This window comes from Zootermopsis nevadensis, unplaced genomic scaffold (genome assembly GCF_977971745.1).
Source record: "Zootermopsis nevadensis isolate Lab colony 2312 unplaced genomic scaffold, Znev_1.0 Znev_ptg000028l, whole genome shotgun sequence".
Taxonomy (NCBI): Eukaryota; Metazoa; Arthropoda; class Insecta; order Blattodea; family Termopsidae; genus Zootermopsis; species Zootermopsis nevadensis.
Window position 1 is genome coordinate 879,355 of NW_028259160.1, and position 23,408 is coordinate 902,762.

General features: G+C 34.8%; 2 protein-coding genes across 10 annotated transcripts in view; both read right to left on the minus strand.

The window, feature by feature from the left end:
• Positions 1-2,397: 2,397 nt before the first annotated feature.
• Positions 2,398-12,151, minus strand: LOC110839056 (uncharacterized). Of its 4 annotated transcripts, none has more exons than XM_087357284.1 (2): positions 11,898-12,151; positions 2,398-9,216 (listed from the first exon to the last, which is right to left on the minus strand). In XM_087357284.1, the coding sequence occupies exon 2, from the start codon at positions 9,009-9,011 to the stop codon at positions 6,660-6,662; it is 2,352 nt and encodes a 783-aa protein (XP_087213410.1). In that variant the 5' UTR covers positions 9,012-9,216; positions 11,898-12,151; the 3' UTR covers positions 2,398-6,659. The 4 variants fall into 4 exon arrangements, with proteins under 4 accessions (XP_087213410.1, XP_087213409.1, XP_087213408.1 ...); XM_087357283.1 differs by having other exon boundaries at positions 11,842-12,151; XM_087357282.1 differs by having other exon boundaries at positions 11,818-12,151.
• A 1,012-nt stretch (positions 12,152-13,163) lies between these two features.
• Positions 13,164-23,408, minus strand: part of LOC110839046 (TOM1-like protein 2) — a 34,110-nt gene continuing 23,865 nt past the window's right edge. For all 6 annotated transcript variants that reach the window (XM_022082845.2, XM_022082842.2, XM_022082844.2 and 3 more), the window contains one exon: positions 13,164-21,955. The gene's annotated coding sequence lies outside the window, so the exon portion shown is untranslated. The remainder of the gene's footprint in view (positions 21,956-23,408) is intronic.

The window sequence follows — 23,408 nt, forward strand, 5'->3', positions numbered from 1 at the left end:
TTGTATGAGGTTGATAGCAGCGATATTCCTCGGTAATTACCACACTCAGTCTTGTCCCCCTTCTTATAAATAGGAATAATTATGGATTCCTTCCATTGATGTGGCATCTCTTCCTTATCCCAAATTAACTGAATAAGCTTATGGATCCTCATATGCAACCCTTTGCCACCTGCTTTAATTAATTCGGCCGGAATCTGATCAATTCCTGGAGATTTATAACTTTTCAACTTCCCAATGGCTAGTTCCACTTCATCTAAGCTAGGTTCTGGCACCAACAGTTCAGCTGTATGCATTTTAATCTGTCTAATATCACCAGTATTATGAACATTTAAGAGCTCGCTAAAGAAATTTTTCCACCTATTCACAATTTTTATTGGATCTGCAAGCAAATTGCCACTATCATCCTTTACCAAATTAGTCTGGGGTTGATATCCTTTCTTAAAGTTATTAATGCCTCTGTACAGGTCTCTGATGTTTTTTTCCTTATTATTTGTCTCAAGTTCAGCAATTTTGCCCTTCAGGTATTCCCTTTTCTTAGTCCTAAAGGTTCTACTAGCCTCACGTCTCACGTTACATAGATTATCCGCATTTGTTTTGTTTGGGTTCTGCAACCATTGAAATTTTGTTTGCTTCCTTCGATCTATTAATTTTGAACATTCTTCATCAAACCACGGTTTATTTTGCTTTCTCCTGTAGTATCCTAGTTTCTCTTTTGCTGAAATTTTGATGCAGTTTCTGACATTTTCCCACTCCCTGTTGATGTCCACACTTTCATTATCCTCATTTGTCTCTAAAATTTGAAACCTATTCGAAATTTCAACTTGATATTGTTCCTTTGCCTCTCCCTCACTTAATTTTTTCAAATCAAATCTTTCTGTGTCAAAATTTTGTTTAGTTCGTCTACTTACTGAAAGCCGCTCCCTCACTTTTGCTACCACCAGATAATGATCAGTGTCGCAATCTGCTCCTCTGAATGATCTCACATCAATTACATTTGTCTGCCTTCTCTTATCTACTAAAACATGATCTATTTGATTGTGTGTTCTGCCATCTGGGGAAGTCCAAGTGTATTTATGAACATCACGGTGTGGAAATTTTGTACTTTTTACAATTAAATCTTTTGACGTAGCGAAGGTCACTGCTCTGACGCCATTATCATTACTAAGTGCATGGAGACTCTCGCTGCCTATTGTGGGTTTGAAGACATCCTCCCTCCCAATTTTTGCATTGAAATCTCCTAGCAGAATTTTCATGTGATACTTGCCAAATGTATCAAATACTGATTCCAATTCTTCATAAAAGCTATCCTTGATATCATCGCTTTTGTCTTCAGTTGGGGCATGAACATTAAGGACAATGATGTCGCACCAACGTCCTTCCAAAATTACGTAAGACAACCTGTCACTAACAAATTCTACTCTCTTAACTGCTGCCCTAATTCTGCTATGAACAAAAAAACCCGTCCCTAGCTGATGATTGTCATTCCCCTTTCCATAGAAAAATGTAAAATTGTCCACTGGGATCGTGCCCTCCCCCTCCCATCGCACTTCCTGCACTGCCACTAAGTCTAACTTATAATTCCCTAATTCCCTACACACTGATTTCAGTGCCCCAGCCCTATAGAGGCTCCTAATGTTCCAGGTACCAAATCTCATGTCCTTTTTCAATTGCCGTGGTCGTGCCAAAGAGTCCGTCCTGATCCGAGGCTTGGTTGATTTTTTCGTAACACATATTTTTTTTAAAGGTGAAAGGTTGTTAGCCCTACACCCAACCCCCAACCTGGAGGACCAGGGTATCACTCTTAGTCTAGCGCATCTCCTTAGACCTGTCCGGCTTGGGTGACCCTACCATGAGCCGAAGCTCAGGCCGGCATAGCCCTAAGGGTCATTTGAGCACGCAAGCCTCCTCACCCGGCAGATTGCCTTCGACAAGGTGGTGATACCTTCGAGAATGCTAAAAATCCATGGACAGCATCACCCACGAGGAACAGAGAGTAAAACAGTAAAGAATATTCATTGATACAAATTGTAAGTGCACACCAACATAAAACAAATTCAGCACTGCTACAAACATTTAACAAATTCAATAAACTGTTTCAAAGTGAAACAAAGCAAATAAAAAACATAATAGCTCACAATATAAAATGAAAATTGGAAGAAAAAAGGGTGCAAGGACAATTTGCTTAGATATAAAATTGGTGTGTATATGACTCGTGTTTGCAGACATTCCGGGAGAAAGAGAAAGGAAAGCTGTGGCAGTTCAGGATCAGGAAATTAGCACGATCTACTTTAAGAGAAAATGTTGAAAGGAGATACTTAAAGTACGGAATATGAAGAAATTACTGACCACCTGACATCAGGATGTCCCATTCTGGCATTGAATAAATACATAATAAAGTCTGTACACACTGACATTATTATATTACTAAATACGCAAAACATTAGGCACTGTAACAAAAGAAAACTGGTACTCTCACACGTAAGCCAGTATGTGAACATGAAGATATAACAGTACTGTGGAATCAAGGGGTACTAACAGATAAAATGGTTCTGGCAAATAGGCCAGACATAATAATTTAAAACAAGCAAGATAAAATTTGCTTACTGATAGATGTAACAATACCATTGGACAGTAATGTAATAGAGAACGACAATTAAAATTCAAAAATTTAAGTATAGAAATTCAGCAAATGTGAAATATGAAATGTTTTGTCATACTGGTAATCAATGCAGCAGCAGGAATTGTATCTAAAAGACTAACAAAATCCAGAAATAATGCAAGGAGAGCATTCAATAGATTCCCTACAAAAATATTTTGTGTTCTTTGTGTTTTAGCATCAGCTAAAAACACATTGGCCTGTACATCTTTCTGTCATGTATTCCATTGCACCATTACAACAATCTTTGATCACAATATTAAAATAACCTAGGATTATAATGTTGTCATAATGACATTTGAAGCCATTTTTGCATTTGTAATTCCCTTGTTTGCCCTGCTGACATCATTACCTTTTCAGTCTTATTTATATGTTATTCACGCTTCAGCAGAAACAAAGAACACATTATGTTTGGCAAAACATAACCGTGTTTTCATCTAATAGTACACTAGTATTTTTCATAACTTATTCAATCCAGGGTCTGCTCTACCTCAAAATTTACTCACTCTGATGTACATTAGCATCTTCTAAAATGGATGCTCATGGCCGAATTCATTTGTGTTTTGCTCCCGTCTTCATGTTAGTCTACTTTACCTTCTTAAGGAAAAATAAACAGCTTTACAGCACATCATAACGCTGATTGTGGATGCATCTCCTTTCATATTATTCATGGCGTTTCACAACTTGTCTGTCACACACAGATGGGGTGATTGGGAGGTAATTTCAAGCAAAACATGATACATCAATTTTATTTTCAACCATTCTGGAGCTACAGACATTTAAGATGTGCAAACAACAAAAACCTACTTGCATGTACTTCAACACGTGACAACACTCGTGAAAGAGCATTTATCAACATCAATTCTCAGTAGATGTTTGGTGTGTGGTGTGGTATGACTGCAGATCAATTGATTTGACCATTTGTGTTGAACCAATGTTTAACTTCTGATAATTATCTGAACTTCCTGACCTATGAAGTCACTTCTAATGGAGCATATGCCTCGGGAGACAATGCACAGGACCTTCTATCAGCAAAATGGTGTGCCTCCATACACAGGTCAAATTATGGCTTACATGAATCAGTGTTACAAAAATAACTGGATTGGTTACTATCATCCACAACACCTTGGCTGCCAAGATCTGCTTAGTTTCATTTTATGGGATCTAATGTAGGAGAGGGCCAAAGTACGACAGCAAAACCGCAGCATCGGAATATGGATGCTACCGTTTAACATGAGAACACCCCAAAATGATTCATGAAATGGGACTTTGCAATCTGCACTGAAATCTGTGGCAGACATTTTGAATATATATAAGATGTTATTTCATAAGATGTATCAATAAATTTGTCAGATTAATACTCCCATTTATTTCTCACTGCATGCACTTTTAAACCACCACAGCTTTGCAATGGCTAAAAAGAAGATCAATGTTGTATTATCATTTTTACTCAGATCAACCCCTACCATGATGTATTGCAGACCAATTGTGAAACACCCTGTACACTGAACACACAACAAATCATATCAATATCGGCACATAACAGTCTGTAGATCTTGCAATGGAAAAGGTAAAATCACTTATTTTTAAATGAAATTCCTAGACTTTCTTCTTGGTCAAGTGTACAATTTCACAATTTCCAAGATCTGTGCCACTTATTTTTATTTCATTCTGAGGCACTGAAGTTGAGCAAATACGATTCATACCATTTGCATTACCTTGCTAATTTATAAAGCACAAAAAGCATTAACACTCACATTACTAATTAGTTTCTGCCTCACAAAAAACTCTTATCTTCCCACAACTGTGTTAAATATATGAAGTTTTTTTTGGAACTACATTCCTCATTTAAATAAACATAGTAATGATAAAAATGATGTTCTGACACATCAGTTTTATTTATTCATGCTGAGAAGATACGGAAATTCAGAACAGCAATTAGTCAGAAGTTTTTTTCAGCTAAAATTTTTGCTTATAAAATGCAACTTTTGTGCTTGCATGAGTTAACAAAATACCAAGTTATATACATTCCAAAATGCATTTATTTTTAAAATAACATTTCATCACAGAAAGTCAGAAAATAAATATAGTTCTACTATACATGTCAAAATATATTAAATAACTTTCTCTCAACTACATGTTACAAAATCAGGTAACGGTGTAAAGGCCACTGCATGACTACAACCATAATTTCATGCCATGTGACATTTAATGCACAGACCATCTAAATGTAAGTCACAAGCACTGTACTCTGACTTGTTCAAAGACTTGGTAACTCAATGCAGACATTTAAAGAATGTAAATTGCTGGAATTGATTAAATAACGATATAACAGTGATGAAAAAGTTTCTAATATCAAATTCTGCCATGTTAACAAGTTAAGAAATGTACACACCTCATAAGAATTCAGGTGCATTCACTACAACCTAACCTCCAAAATGACCCCAGTGGTATCAGAGGTGTATGATAGCTAGAGATTCCACACTTAACAGTGATAACCAATGCAATCAAGGTCACGAAGGTAGCCTAGTGATTCACACTGAGTCACTTCTGTGCACAAAAATACAAAGTAAAGTGCCTGTTAATATTGCCTGATTTATAAAACAACTGGAATGTGTTGAAAAACTACAGTGAAAAAAAACTCCCTAGAATCAAATTTTGAGAAAACCAGTTTAGGTACTTGTGGGTTATCGGGACACATCGCTTTAAAAAACAGGTTAGGTTAGGTTAATGTGTGTGGATAAATGACATATACTTGGAAGTTATTATATTTTATTTCAATAAATGACAACTAACCTAACCTATTTTTAAAGCGATGTGTCCCGATAACCCACAAGTACCCCAGTTCATATGTTATTAAATATGCATTTACGAACATATGAATAGATGGATACACAGGTCAAAGCTAATAGCTGCATTTTTTAAACTTCTAGTTGTATATATGCCTAAAAACTGGTGTGCAGACAATAATTTTCACACAGTGACATAAGAGCATTAAGGGTAATTGCTAGTAACAAAAAATATACAATTTGAAATGGTGATGACAATTTACACATTGATGGTAATATAATTACACACCCAAAAATACAAGTCATTAACAAATGCTAAAATACTGTACTTGCATTCTTTTTAGTGTAGTAACAATTCTGCAGCTTCACATATCTGTATTTTCCATAATTACAGTACAGGCATACCTCAGAGATATTGCAGGTTCGGTTCCAGACCACCGCAATAAAGCAAGTCAAACAAATGTTTTGGTTTCCCAGTGCATATAAAAGTTATGTTTACACTATACTGTAGTCTATTGAGTGTGCGATAGCATCATGTCTAAAAAACAATGCGAGAACATTGCAAGAATTACCAAAATGTGTCACAGAGACACGAAGTGAGCACATGCTGTTGGAAAAATGGTGCCGATATACTTGCTCGACACAGGGTTGCCACAAACCTTGAATTTGTAAAAAATGCAATATCTGCGAAGCGAAATAAAACGAGGTATGCCTATTTTTATGCTATCATCAGAATTCACATCTATCTTTGTAAATCTTGACAGAGCTAAAGATGCCTCTGAATTGATATCTGCTTTGTACTTCAAATCTGTTTAAGGTGGACAAAATACTCCACAGTATTCTATCCTATTTTTAAAATCTGCTTCTGTTTTACATTTTAATTCTAAACGTGCCTCCATTCCATCACTTGAAGGTACAATTTTTTCAAGCAGTTTATTACTGTTTTATAATCTGCTTCAATTTCAATACATTCTGAACCTATTTTCTTTGGAATTAGTTTCTGCCACATAAAAATCGGCTGAAGGATCCTTTCTTCTCACACTTCTGTGTCACTGCATAAGGAATCTGCAGCAAGACCCACAAGCAAATTTCTATTATCTCTGAAATCTTCAGCTACATCACTGCACTTGGACAATAAAGTTTCTGCTGATAAAGCCTCCAATCTTCTCATTATTTCATCAGACCTATTAGAGTCCCTTGTAATTTCCACAGTTTTAACAATGTTCTAAAAACTCCTCATACATTCCTCCAACACTAACATCTCTGGAGAAGGGTGACTCATCACAAAAACTACTTTCATTACAGTAATGAGGACATCGTGATACCCAGGGCACAACTTTAGATGACTCAAATGTATGATGATGTGATTTACTACACGCTGTATGTGCCTCAAATTCCGCAATGCTAATCATTGGTTGTGATGGAAATGACGGAAAATTTAAATTATGTTGTAATTTGCCAATAGCTTCCAATTGTGCAATACTAATCATTGGCCATGACGGAAATGACGGAAAGCTTTCTAGTGGTAAACTTCTTATTTGCATCGTTCTGTCTTCATCGTCTGTCAAAGTTTTCAGCAGTTTTTTTCGCTTTTTAAGCGGTAATGACTTATCCAAATCTGGCTTGTGTTCTGACTCAAATTCTATGGCATCTGTAGATTGTAAATCTATACTATTATATGTTGTATCCTTCAATGATGTCTTCAGCCTAATAAACAGATCTTCATTATCAGGTTTCACAGTTTCTCTCTGTGCTAAAGATACTTCAATTCTCCTTAGAAGTTCTTCCTCTCGGAATTTCATTGACTTAGCTTCTGTTAAAGATCTTTCAATTTTCTTCAGAAGTTCTTCTTCGCGATACTTCAATGATTCTGTTTCTGTTAAAGACTTTTCAATTTTCTTAAAAAGTTCTTCTTTTTGATACTTCAATGTTTCTCTTTCTGTTAAAGACTCTTCAATTCTCCTCAACAGTTCTTCTTCACAAGACTTTAAGGTTTTAGTTCCTGGTACAATTCCTTCCTGAGGCAACACTGCTGGGGGGCTGATGGACATGGCCGGGTATGTGACTGGTACAGTACGTTGAAGCACATGAACATCTTCACAGAGTCGCTCAGTATAAAACCCAGACGAACTATCACTTGCCTCAAAGCTGTAATGATGTGGGATATCTGTGTTTGGCTCCAAATAACTATCAATTCTTCCACCACTGTTGATCGAGAGTGACGTAGAAGACCACGAATGTGCAGAAGTATCATCTCTACAAGAGTCATCATTTGATAATCCCATGGATATTGATGACAGGGCATATCTTGAATCTGCTGAAAACCTGATTGACCCTGAATCAGATACTTCTTTATGAGACAATCTGTCTGCATCACCTACCATTCCACAATTTCTTGTATTATACAAAATCTCATCTTTTAAATGATAATTTTTCAAATCTGGTGAACATTCTCTTTCACCCATTTCATTAGACAACAAACTATCTAAAGATTCTTCAGTCGATGCAGATGTTAAACTATGAGAAATGAATCTTCTCTCTCTGATTCTGGAATGAAGGCCCAAATGTTTCTGAATCTCCATCAGACAATTTCCTCTACTTTCATCCAACGAATAAGCAGTGCCACTGAAACTGGTATTCTCATTAGCAGCTACAATGGGAGAATTTTCAAAGCGATTTGCTACATTCATGGGACCTGTAAAATTACAGCCATTCTCCTTGCAGTATTGATTCTCAGACCTTGAGTAATCATGCAAAACAATTTTGTTGACATTGTTTGAGAAGGTTTTATTATCAAAAGGCTGATTAGATAAGCTTTCTTGCTCCTTTAAAAGAATATCATCACCTGCAACACTAGAACTAGGACCCTCGCTATTTTCTACAAGGTCAACACTCTTCCTATCTTGTTGTTCTATTTTGTGACTAACATTTGCTAAGCTATCAACTGGTTCAGTTTTCAGGCTGAAGGTTTCATTAATTACATTACTGGCACAGATGTTACTGTCATTAACATCACATTCACATTCTTCTTTGATAACATCATGCAAATGTGTGTTTTTAGGATAGCTTACACAATTCAAATTGTTCTGCTGTGATTTCCAACTTTCAGTTTCACAAATTTCAAGTTTGACTAAGCTATCAGCTCCATCTGCATGAACACTGTCCAAAACATCCAGAGATGCAGGTGACACACATATTTTTGAGCAAAATATGTCACTGTTGGCCACATTTACTTGATCTGAAGCATATGAAATTTCTGAACATGTCATGTCTGTTTTTTCCTTACTAACCACTGAAGATTCAACTAATGGCGACGTGCATTCTTTCAAAACTTGTTCTACTTTTGACTGAACAGCTTCACTCATAATCATATTTACATTTGTCGCTATAACAGCTCTACAAATTTCCTGAAGTTTCATTACCACCTGATGCACTAATGGCTCAGAATTCCAGTTATTTATTTGTGAGTGAACACCATCTGGTGGTTTTTTTCTCTGCTGACGCAATGCTTCAGCATGAGTAAACCTCCTTCTCTTTACTTTGCGCTTACGCTGTGGTCCCGCCATTAAAGCACCTGTGTTTCATATGCAAATACCTCAACTTATTACAGTTTACTGTATCCTCTGCATACTGTACTTACACTAGCTCTGCTATGCTGCTTGTTACTTTCCAACATTACAATCGGGTTTCCTTGACTTTCTGTACAAACTATTTATCCTTACTGATCCTGTTGATCAATACACTTGTATAATGATTATTACCGCCAGACACCTGAAATCACAGAACTGTATTGTAAATCTGTGGCTGTAATCATAAAATGAGCTTATGATGTGAAATTGAACCAAGTACACACAATTACTTTCAGTAAAACAATACCAAACCCATGCTTATTTGCCTTTCTGAAAGCAAAGCAAATATCAGTTATGAATGTGTTCCTCCCAAACAAACAATTCCATAAATGTTTATGTTTCTAAAATTAGAAATGTCCTTGAAAGGATTTAATTTACAATAATTTTTAAAAATTTCGCAACAATGCAATGACAGTACTAAAAGGCCTTTCAGAAAATGTTTTCCAACAATGTTTCCTGGCATAGCAGAGATTACAGAATTCATATACACAGCCAGAAGGTGAACACACTCATTAAAGGTCAGACAGAATGTCTTTCACACAAATCTGTCTAGTTATTTCTCAGACCTCCCATTTATATATATAAATACCACGCGTTTCCTCAAAGTTGGTCTTCCGGCCAACATCTTCACTACCATGACAATCTCAGATCATATTGTGTAGTGTCTTCCTAAGGGTGTTAAATTGATCTTTGCTTACCACTGCAGCCTCTATTTATTCCAAAGTCCTAGCAGTTTTTAATTTTGTAGTCTTCCATTGGACAAAGATTTTACAATGGTTTCAGATAAAAGAAGGCCATATAATTAAATAAAGGACCCTTCAACACCCCCCCCCCACCCCCAATGCACATCCATGACAAACAGACTTTTGTCAAGGATTTCTTACAGTGCGAACACAAAGCAACTAATTCACTAGACAGCTATTCCAAACAATCATTCATATTTTTAGAAACGACAGCTGGCAGAAGACAACTTTTAAATCGTGGAAATGGTCACACGTGATTAAGCAGGGCAGTAATGTCATTGCCACGACGATTCACTCAACTACTCCTTTGTGTCATTTTGAGCGTAATATGGTGAAAACAGAATCAACACTAATTACCTCTACAGAGTAGCTCTTTCTGCTATACTGTTAAGCCTGTGTACAAGTCACGATTAATTCCCGAGTACATAAAAAACTGCAGACCAATAATTTCATACTTTCATTCTTTCCTAGTCTCCTATGTTGAGTGAAATATGTTAAATGAAGGTTTATTCTGCAAAGTCCTGAAGTCAACAGAGAATTATACACAGTATGAGTGTCCAACGCCTTCAAATATTTTATGCTAAGCAGTCACACAAACCCCACCAAAGTCTCTCATGTTGATCTTTTTTCAAGTGCTTCATATTGAAATACAGGGCTACCACAATGCATCACAATGTATACTGTAAACTAACCAACTAAGAGCAAGTAGCTAGTGTCATTGCATGCAGCCCTTGTACAAACACTACAACAGAGTAGTCACATTCAGAAATGCAGTAAAGCACAACACATTTTGAAAAAATAAAAGAAAGATGGCATTTCTTGGCATGTATAACCTATGAACACAACCAGTTCAATCAAATGTTTGCTGAAGGACAACAAAAAGGCTGATGTTTTTAAATAAGAGGACATAAATATTGTTGGCTGAAACTGCATAACAAGAAATTCTAAGGGACTGAACATTCACCATAAGCAGGGGCTGTGCATGCATGCATGTGCGTGTGTGTTTATCAACCAACCTCATATCATCTTCATTAGGACTGACATCAGTGCAGTTGTTTTATGTCATGGAAACTGGTCACTTCTTTTCCGATTTCAGAATAAAATTTTGTATGCATTTCTAAGATCTCGACATATATTACATGTTCTGCGCATATCATTCTCTTGACTTTTCCTCATAATAATATTCAGTGAACAGTACAAATTATCAAATTCCATATTATATAAAACTGATCAGTAACCTACCTAACAAAACAATTAAAAATGTTTACAAAAGTAGCCACTTTTAATTACATACATTTTTATTTTCTTGTCTGAAATGGTTCAACATATACTGTGTCTACAAACTATGGCTGCAGATTCTAAGCTACTAACTACCAACACTACACAGAACTGATAAAACCAAAACAAGAATGAACAGCGGATCAACATAACCTGAACTTTTACTGAAATGACCAGGCTTGTTAAACAGTGTTCCTGAAACACATGGTACTTCAGAATGTGTTCTGTACACAAAATAAAAAAGTAAATGCAAACATGGATCCTTACAAACATTGTTTTCAAGCTATGGTCAGCAAGATTACCTGATTTAAACCTGCTAGATTCTTATTTATGAGGCCATCAAACAAGTACTGTGTATGCTATGGCAGTTAAAGATGAAGCAGAATTACAACACGAATGATTGATGTGAATTAATACGTAGCATGCCTAGAATTTTTTGGCGATAATTCGTAATGAAACAGACACAATGTGTGGAAGCACAAGAATAACAGAACTCGTCCCTAAAATATTTTCTTTCTTGTTCTTTATTAAGAATATTATCAGAATTTTAATTAACGTGGTTCAATCAGGCCCTTTAGTATTATCCTATTATCACGATATTTGGTTCAATTACTGAAACTGAGATAATATAGAAGCCTAAAACTACTTACTTCTGTGTAGGAACATGCAATCTGTGCATGCGATATTTAGTAAGTTACATGGCAATCGTGCATGACACGTACATCAAAATTCTTAATTGTTAAAACCTTTAGTTACGATGACACATTCCACACATGACAAATTCAGTCCAGACAATATCTACCAGATGTTTCGTTCGACATATATAACCTTCTCATCACGCAGAAAGCCATTACACACATTCAATTTCTCACGTCTTCTAAAACACCACATTACAATCATCGTAATTCCCTCAACACCAACATCATCTAACAAAATTTCTCACTGCATATAAATTAGCGTGTTAGTCATGATGTATCGAATATTTCGGGATTATTGATGATGCTACATTTTAGTAGCTTAAAGGCGATTTTATATTACTACCCTTCGTGTATGCTTTCACGAGGTTTTATAAAAGCAATGTTTACATTTCTTAAAAAGTATATTAACATGGTGCCCAATGCCCTAGGGCTCCCATTTAATTTGAAAGTTACACACACTTTCTCTAACCTATAAAAATTGGTTTGCAAGTAAAACCTCCTCGTTAAATAACAATTACGATTACTACCATTTTAATGCTACTGAGGTAAGAAAACCAAGCTCGCAAATAACATTATTTGGTGTTGAGTGATAATATTGTCACACCAAGCCCCAACAGATCTGTGGTCTGACGTTTCACTGACTGTAGTATGAGTAGAACTGGTTATTTTTCCTTGGGAACAAGACAACAATCCTCAGCAAATGGTGCCAGGGTCCTCTCCAAAGATGGGCGGACAGAAATCTCAAACATACTGTCTCCATCTTCAGGGCTGAACATGCGGACAGTATGTTTCTTTAAAATGGCATCTACCTATAAACCAGAAGGCCAACATTCACATTCTCACTGCCATGAGAACTACAATCTCACACAGAAATACGAGAATTTCCAGGACATTAACATCAAAGGTCTCTGAAGATTATAAATTTTCATAAATGTTAAAATATAACATCTGATTTTGAACTTTTTAATTGAATTTTAATACACTAAACTTTCTAACATGATAGGCACACTAACAAGCAAAAGTTCCAGAAAATGTTCCTTTTATTGTGTATGATTAATACAAGACTACAGTACATAACAGTAACAACTGATTTTCTCTTCCCTATTTCAATCAAAATGGAATTTTTCTCCAGTGCTCTTTCAGATCTACAGCCACCTAGCAGTCAGTGTGAAAATGACAACTTGCTTCGATCAAGTGCAAGGCTAAGAATGCATGCCCTCATAATCTTCCTTTATGTCAAAGTGCCAGTACATGAAATATAAACATTTAATCATGATACTGATTCATGAATAAGATAATAGCAGCTGAATTATCAAACATAATTCTAATTCTTTGCAAATGGGGTGTAGCAATGAATTACAGATGAATAATGAAATTAATATACATCTCTGTTTATTTGAGCTACATGTCTTTAAAACCTTACGACTCCAACACACAGAGAACTTCTAATAATAATGTGGTAGAACAAAATGTTAATGCAAATCAAATGTAATATACAAAAGAAAATGCATGGACAATTCCAACACACCATAGAGAATACACAGCTTAAGAAGCATTATCATGTATTTTTTTAAACACATTACTAGTTCTCAGAAGCTGTTATCAAATTAATTGAATAGATAGGCCCTTGCATGTTCCATTATAACATAGCAACATGCATAATGCAGAATATAATTAAAATATATGTTCAACAGGTCATTGGAATAAGTTTCTCTTATGTACTTCTACATCAGCTTGAAAATAAGTTACATGTACATCTGGGTCACTAATTTTTAAGCATTACTTATTCAGATGCATTTCCAAGAACCCTGGAAACAGCATACAGTATATACGTAAACATGTTTTGTAACAATTATTAGCTTCCTTACAGAAAATTATATATCTCCACTTAACCTTTAAATAGCCAGTCAGTCAACACATTAACAGAATTTAAAAAGTGATCCTTCACCAACAGTGGTTTTACCAACTAAGAATTCCCAGTGTTCCATTCATATTCACTTTTGCCAACTACAGTATTTAATTTTATTTCCTCATGGTTTGCAGCTTTTTTATACATCTAATATGTATTTTTGTTTTTAGTAAGTAGGCAACTTGGTTAATCTTTGACAAGGATTAACAGCAGCCACAGTTTCCCACTTTCACACAAAGCTTTCATCTTGCCAACCACAATGTTTTTTCAGGAAAATAAACCTCATGGTTGGTGATGGATTGCTGTATTTAAAATGTGGTCATGTCAGAATATGACCACTTACCAACAGCAAATTATTTACAGTTTTACCAACATTTTCAGAAAAGCAAAATTCAATTATTAACCCTAATAGAGAATTTAAAGGTACAATATACATATGTTTAAAAATGTAGAATAATGCTGGATTGCAAGGGTTGGCTAACAAACTCCAAATTCCATTCTGTGTTTTGATTTTTGTTTCATATTTCTGAAACAGATAATGTCAAACTGGCCATTTTACTGAACGTTTTCATAACAATAGCAGGACATGCCCAACAGTTAAGGATAAATTGAATTTACTTTATAAAGCAGTATTTTGGATATTAGAACAAATAAAATATTATCAGTATCATGCCGAGATTTAAACTTTAACATCATGGGATGCACTGTGAAATATTCAGAAACCCAGTTTCATTTCTTGACTCTTAGACAAATTAATTCACATAAGCAGCAGTCAAGGAACAAAAACTGTGTATGCTGTTGAATATTTTAGAAGCCCGAAGACTATATATTTCAAATTAAGTGAAACATAAACTTTAAAATCTGAGAGTTCTTTTTTGACAACCCTGCATTAGTATATGTTCTTTATATATATATAACATGCAGAATTATTTCAACTTATTTCACATGTACATCAAAAAAAAATTATACTGTTGAGGATATTTTGGACATTATGAAATGTGATAATGATGAACTTATGGCACAAATCTGCTAAGAAATAAAGAATACTGCACATATTAACACATTTATCCATTATACAAGAGATTTAAACTGTCTTAATATTCAATATTTCTAACAAAGCAATTAATAAGCCAAGTAGAATAATGTTTAATGGCTATCATTCTAAGTAGTTTTAAAACACAGTATTCACTGCAGATTGTATGGAATGAAATTCATACGCTTCGCACAATGGAGCCCATCTATAGATTGCAGCAGTCTGGATTTTAAGAAGTAACAAACTAAGATGAACTATGAGTGGTACAGGAGTTATAGTGACACAGAGAAGTAAATTATTAATAATTTGACCAAATACAGGTTGGAAGGTATAGATATTAGATTTTCATACCACCATTCTGATAACAATTTTCATTTTATGTTACAATTAATATCCAAAATATGTTGGTATTTATTTTCCAAAGACTACTTAAAATTATAAATTCTATCCATATTTACTGTTTAACATACAAGTACTTACTTCTTGGTACGTAATATCAGCACTCAGATAGGGCAGATTTCAAGTCACTAACAAACTGTCAGATTTAGTGTTAGTATTTACATTCAGTCTCAACAGTGCATGTCTCAGTGTTTTACGCTTACTACAATGCACTGTCAGCCTAATCAAATCCACAAATGTTACTGTGTGGTTTGTTCCTAAAATTACTCTGGAACCTTTAATTCATTTGTTAGAAACTTTTGTATAAATTAAATCACCTGGTTTACGTTGGATAAAAAAGGGGGAACTCTAGTATGCGTTAACTTCCATGTCCAACAAATTAAATTACACAGCATAAACCAAACATCAAGTGTTTAGGCTTATCACAGCTTGTTCACCCAACAAAACAAAACAGCACTTTTCTAAAAAAAAGTTTGGAACCAGGTAAAATGGTCTCATATGATATCCTAAATTCATCAACTTAAAAATTGTATTTTTTTTCTAATTTCTCAATTATAATAAAGTACTCATAACTTAATTTCCCACATCCATTTCAGACACAAGATTATGACTATGGAAACTGATATGAGTGTTAAATGTGGTTCTATTTTTCCCACAAGCTTGTGATCCATTTCTGTGGCAGAATGTTCACTGAGAGAACTGGTATTTCAGAGACCTCCACATTCATTCAGAAGTGTTCAAATATTCCAACAGTTAAATGTTATCATAAATGATTACAAAGAACATGCCCTGGTCTTTACAACTGTAATATGAGCCTAAAAGGGATGTTACATACATAAGCATGATACAAATTATATTTGTTCTGAACAAGACAGCAATGTTCAGTCTTATATTTGTATCTTGACAGAAAAAGTGTAAATTCAATATTGTATCTGCATTTCCAAAGACCTGTGAAATGAGATATGAAATTGTTATTTCTTAATTGTTACTCAAAGTTTATGCTGTCTACCCAGTGAAATAATCTACTTTTCAAAAAGACACTAATTTAGCGCAAATCACAGTACACATCACCATATTACTGTATCATCAAATAACTTGGCATGTGGGTGACATCAAAATTCAATGAAATTAATTTAGTTATTTCAAACAGAATCAATATAAAATCCACTGGAGAACTTAAATAAAACAGATTTGATTCACTTATCTTGCCAACAAGCAAAGGCATTTTATTTTATTGATTATTTTGACTGCAATAAGAAGAGTTCAGAACTGCAGGTCATGCAAACATACTGAAGAACTTAAATATTTATATTATTGCACAATCCACACAAGAATACTATACTAATAAAAATTAAATGAAGTATAAATGAAACATTACAGAGTAGCAAAATGAATCCAAGTCTTGAGGTAAATTAAATTTGTGAACATTGAGATATAACATGGCACCACAACATGCCAATGGTCTTAATATCTGCAACACTATAATGATGATGATGATATAAAATGTAAGCAGAATATGACCTCTATCTGCACTGTGCAGAAGTAGCAGGAAGATCTGTAAACTGTCCGGAGTTTTCTCCACAAGAAGCAGCTACTTTTCAGTGGCATTTAATAAGCTCTTCTGTAAATTTACAAAATTGTCTTCAGCTCATAACAATGGGATATAGGATTACATCTTAATTTTAATTATTACTTCACAAACACTACTCAGTCTTCAAAATGTTTTAAATTTGTTGATATTTTCGTTATTAGTCTATTACTTTATTGATTACTGGCTCCTTATTCCTTTAAACCCAGTATGGGCAATCCCTGGCCTATAGGACCGATGTGGCTTGCAACACTTTCTCATTCAGCGCATTTAAGGTTTTACACTTTTAACACTACACTAGCCTCAATTTCGACTTTTTTTTAACTACAAGTAATAAATAATTTATGTGATATGTAATATCATGGCCCACAGAGATGAAGATGAAACTAGACCTGGCTGAAGGCTGCTAAAATGCTAAAGATAATAAATCTCATTTAGAAATACTAATTTTCACATCTGAATGCACATGAAATAAGAAAGCTCATTTTTCAGTCCATACTTATAAGCTCCTTTTCAGACACCTGTAACAGCACCTTCCCATGAACAAAGACATCTTGCTCATCTACACATTCCTTCTCAGTTCTACAATACAGTAATGGGGGAAGCTCACATACACTACATAACCTCACTCACTGTCAAATGCCACTACTGCACATGAAATGAAATTGTTATTTTCAAATAAATATGTGCTTCTTCAGATGCCTTCCCAGTCATGAAAGTGAACTAGATGGCTATTCTGTAACCCTCCCCCTCATGCATCATGTGGCAGACACAAAAATTCATTCTGCAGAACTCCCAAAACTTTCCAAGCGCCTGTGAAGGAACATGTAAAGAGGGGCTCAAAAATTGAAACTAAACATCTATAATGTTTCAACAATGGAAGTCATGGGTTACCATTGAAATAAAAAAACAAATGCCATAATTTATTTTTAGCCACGAAACTTTTGAGAAGGGAAATGTGAATGCAAACAAAAGTTGCTGAAGTTATTAGGATCCATGTTGAAGTGGCACACAGTCATATTTCATACCAGTGTTGCAGTATCATATGAGACCACACAATCCATTGGCAGGTCCAAACCTGCTTCTTTTGAGGTTAGAACTGAAGCAGTTAGTGCTTTCTTGTAATTTCCTGGTTTTCACTTACGTATTTCTCTTAGGGTTAACAACTGGGTCTGGTCTATTAGAATAACTATTATTTAATATACTTTCTTACAACTTCCAGTTCCTGTTTATAAATAACAATTCATATCTAATAATTCCACACCTAAATAATTAACGTTTACTTTTGTATATAAACAATTAAGGAAACATATATACAGTACAAGTAATATATTACAGTCACATACACCATAATTATAACTTACAGAGTTTCTTTTTTATACATCAATCAAATTAACTTCAATTAGAACAGTAACCTATTATCTCATGTCCTGAGTATCATTCACTTTCATCAAACTGGTAGCATAAAACACTAAATTTCAACAGTCAATAAATGAATGCATATTTTTATTCAGTTTTCCTTATTAGATACAATCCTAAATTAAAAATTAATGTCATTGAACTCTCTTCCCAAACTTGAACAAAGTATTACACATATGATTTCAAATTTGAAGCACAGTATAAATTATCACCGGAACAGGCTATATCTATTACTACTAATACAATCACAAGCTATTATTTGTAAGAGGAATGCATTTGAGTTCATGAAGCAAGTAGTTCGACTGACATTGTGATAATAAAAGACCATTCATCCCTCTTTTATTTGCTCAATTCACCCTCATAACTTAACTAGTGGGGTGCTTCTTGTAATAGCAGATCAAAGGCAGCAAATTAAGACCATGGACAAGATGTGGCCCTCAACAGAATTGTGACGATCCCACAACGTGGTGGAATTTAGAAATGACATTGGAAAAATATCTGGTCTAATAAGCAGATTCATTTCATAAGCGAACCCTGACTTGCCTAAAATTTGGCTTTCTTTTATTATCTGCCTAAAATATAGTCTGTCCATATTGTTATGCATGATAATATATATATATATATATATATATATATATATATATATATATATTAATAATAGTGTACTCATGTGTTACATACACCATACATCGCCATACATGGAACACTCAAGAATCAAAATACAAACTCAGGCATGAAGTGAAAGAACATGAAAAAGAAGTAGAACAAAATATTCCTTATTTATCTTAATATAATTTTTGTGTTATGTTCTCATGTATTGTTTTCACATCGAACATTACACTCGCATCAGACTTGGCCTATACCACTAGTATATGTTTCATCTCCAACTTATATATCCTCTTTGGTATTTCAAATACATGTGAGGTTATGGTAAGGATTATTATAATAATCAGTGTTTTATCTACTCACACTGTAAAAACTGCTCACTGACCTGCGATGCATCTCTCTTGTATCAGCAACAACAGATCTTATGTTCAGTTCTCACAGATACATCATATGATGGCTGAAGCAACTGTACTTATTAGAAAAATTAATCTATGCAAGCCTGATATTTAACTTGATCCGAAATGTTTATTGTACAAAATCCAACATAACGAATGACAGACCTACACTTCATAACTATGATCAAAATGTGCTTTGAATTAAGCATTCAAAACTGTATTAGATACTACTCACATTACAACTTTCTTCTCAAAGTTCCTACCAAGAGCAAATTCTCCAGATATGAATACATGGCTGAATGCAAGGAAAGTCATAACACCAAACAATAGGGGAGAAGAGTACAAACATACTGTTTAAAGTTAATCTAGTAATTCTCTAGCCATGCCATCTAGTTTGTTCCTGGACAAAAGAACGGCAAAAGCATTAAGCATGTAAACCAATTAAACAAATTTTAGAGTACTCAGAGCAAAAAATCAGAGCCAATGCTAAGTCAATGCAGCGTCTAAATTTTCCCATGTCAGAGTTATGTTGACAGAAATCTTTCCCACTCACACCCACTTATACAGAAATAGGTGGTTAAAAAGAGCTAAAGCATATAGTAGTACAACAAATTCTCAGTAAGAGGAAAGTGAAATATCAGCTCTGCCAAGCCAAGTAGAGAATTTCAAATTTTGTTTATACCCACTTTTCTCTATAATGGGGAGCATTGTGAATAAGTAACAGAAAATGTTATTTTCCATACAACGACTAAGTCTGGTTGTGAGAAATATACCATCAACAAAACTAACCGCCAATGTCAGGATCTGGAGGGGTCACAGCAGTGAAAATGTGGTGTGTGGTTTCCTGGGTTATGACGATGTAGTCTTTTATGCAGTTACCAACTTTTGGAGGACCCTAATACCTCCTTGAACCCTGATGACAGTGTCAAAATCAAGAAGACCACAATGTACAAACCATAAAATTTAAACATCATTTCTGGCATACATTACTGAAGTTGGTTCACCAAGTTCACTTTTAAACTAAGGGTTCTTATAGTTGAACAAAGCCAAAACATACAAAAGTCAATAGCAACCTATGCAATTAAAAATTTTATATCAACATATAACAAAGTTCTTTTGATAAACATTAAGATTTTTGTGTTAGCTAACATAAACATGAGTCAACCAATTTTAAAAATAGTCCATTTAGTTCAGTGCATACCAATGCTTTCAAACTGTAAGTAAAAAAGTAAAGCTGTCCCACTATACGCCATGTAGGCGCTTGGGGGGAGTGGGGGTAAAGCTCCTACACATTCTCAACCTCGGCTGTAGATAGGGGTGAGTGTAGTATCATGCCCCAGCTGTGCTTTACCCCTGGGAAAGGACACCAGTACCCATTTGACAGGAGGCTGGGTGGGCCCCAGAGATGGTCTGGAAGCAGAGGCAAGAGGAAAAATCCTCTGCCCCCATTGGGGATCTAACCCGTCATCCAGCCCATAGTCAGTCACTATACTGACTGAGCTACAGCTTTGCTCTACAGAATTGCTTGGTTTTGAATAGTTTCCGAGACATTTTTCTAATGATGAATTCTAACATGAACACCATCCTAAAAAGTAATATTCTAGAAAAATCACAGGCCCGCAAGTAGTTCTTTACAATGGATTTCTGGTCAAAGGAGTTGAAAACAAGAATTCAGAATATTTTCCAACTGATAACATATTTTCAGCAGGAACAGAAAATATCTTCATTTTCAACACCAGGATACCACAAAGCCAGTACTCTATGTCAGGCGATGTTCAAAATTAAGAACATGTTTCCTTTGTCATGAAAGTCACCATGTTTGACATCCTTCATATACCTCCAGCTTTCTGTTTTGCTTTTGTCTCTTTTGTTTGGGCCAAAAAGGGTTCAGTGGAGAGATCTTTGGAAAACACAGGTCCTATACTTTATACAAATTATGCAATAAAGACAAAATATTTGTTACCATTCAGCATCAACAGAGCACTGGCATAACACTCCTGATTAACCCCTCTGCTGGGGCTAATAAAAACTCAATTCAAAATTTGTAGTTTAACAGCATGAACTGTATTAACTTCACAATTTTCTAAGCACATCAATAAACATCTGCCATTTTTCAGAAATAGTTTAAACTGAATTATATTTTGTCTAGAATATATTACATAAAGCATTTGTATCTATCATTCGATTTCATCAACCTGTTTCTTCCATCATGGCATTCATGAAACATAAGTGATCTCTTCTAAGCGAATATATTTTAGACACTAAAAATACAAACAATTCCTCATTATATGAAACTCACTGACCCATATAAGGTGAAAACAAAGAAAGAAGAAGAAATTATGACAAAAATGAACATGCAAACATTGTTTAGAATAATTCAGCACACCTACAGTCCACTATTTCTAGATGTAACAGTGGAAGTATTAAGCATTCAGCCATGTGAAACAGTATTATCACATTCTTCAGTTCAATATAAATGTGAATACATAATCTACTTCCCTTCTTACCTGAACATAACATCAAATGTGTTATGCATAATACCCAACGTCACCTAATAACTTACGTCCACTAATGAAAACATCCAAAAACAAACAAAATGTTACTAGTGCAGACCAAATGTACCTCACCTACCAACAACTGTATATTCTGACTGTGATTGTTTAAACATCTAGCTTTACATTACATATTTATAGGTCTAGTTAAAATACCTTTAGTGTCATTTCGTTAATCATAGATTCATAAGTACGTTGACTGTAGCAATGGAAACAGCCAAAAATGGAAGCTGCACACTCGAAATACAAGCGATGATTATACTGAAACAAAATTGAGATGACATATTTAATGGAGTGAATAACAGCATGAAACCTGGAATCAGATAAAATCAAGAACCCAGATTGGGTGTGCTTGAGAAAAGGATGCTGAGAAAATTTGGACCTAAGTGCTATGAATAGGCAGTTAGAAAAAGATGTATAATGATGAACATAATGATTCGTGCTCCTCGCCAAGTACTGTTTGGGTGATCAAATCAAGCAGGATGTAATGGGTGGGACATGGGAGAGTCGACAGATGAGAGATACACATAATATTCTGATTAGAAAACCTGTACGGGAAAGATCAATTGGAGGACCCAGGATCAGACAGAAGGATATTAAAGTGAATCTTTGTAGTGTGTGGACATGAACTGTTGTTTCTGGCTTGTTCAGATTTGCCAGGGCTCTTCAAACAAGCCATGCTCCTCACTGATGGCAATTTTTAAAATATCTGTCACCAGGGAAGATCCCCTCCCTACATTGCCTAATATTAATAAACAGTGGTTTTGGGTAAACCCCCATATTTCCTTGGCCTACTTTATATATATACATACCCAGAGTTCTACATATGTTGCTCCGCAAGACTTAAGGAAGCTGAATCAAGACAGACGTGTGGTGGAATCTTATGAAAACAGTAATGAAAATTTTTGCTTCTACAAAAAGTAGATAATTTTTTGACTAGCTGGGTAACTATCAGCTTCTGAAAGACTCTACTCCATGGTCTTAACTAGAGTGAGACTCATTTCAAGGTTTCTGTTCTGAAAGGTTACAACAGCTGATGTGAGACGTTTTGACGTGAAATTTTTTCTCGCACAAACTCCTTCTGACATGCTTGAGGAAGTGTTTCTAAGAATTTCAGTTAAGATACTCGGCCTCTACATTCAATTTGTTTGAAACATAACAATTCTAAATGACTAGAATAGGTCTGTGTCCACAGATCAGGAATAATTATCTCTACCAAATCCAACAGAATAGGTGTCTCCCCACATTTAACTAGAAAGAGAGAAATCTATCATATAAAATGTAGTGATTTTTAAAATGTTTAAAACTTGAAAACATATTATTAGATAAAGTCCAAAAAAACATGGTAACATTATGGGCAATGTTTATATATAATCGGCTTTGATGTTCATTTATTTCAAAACTACTATTACAAGGCTGCAGATATCACGTTGCAGTAAATTTCTTTTTCCTTAAAATTCACAATACATAAAAAAATTTCAAATACCAGCTGCTGATCACTACATTTTTAAGTTATTTACAGATTTTCTGTATGAGTAATTTCTAACAAATATCAAGAAAGTTATATTTGAACTGCAGGCAAAATCAGATTTATATTTGACTGATACAAACCAAAATAAAATTCACTTGGCAATGCTTATTGTGGCCCATCCCTCACAAATATAAAATTTAATTAAAACCCATTCCTTAGTTTTGGAGATAAAACATGCAGGAG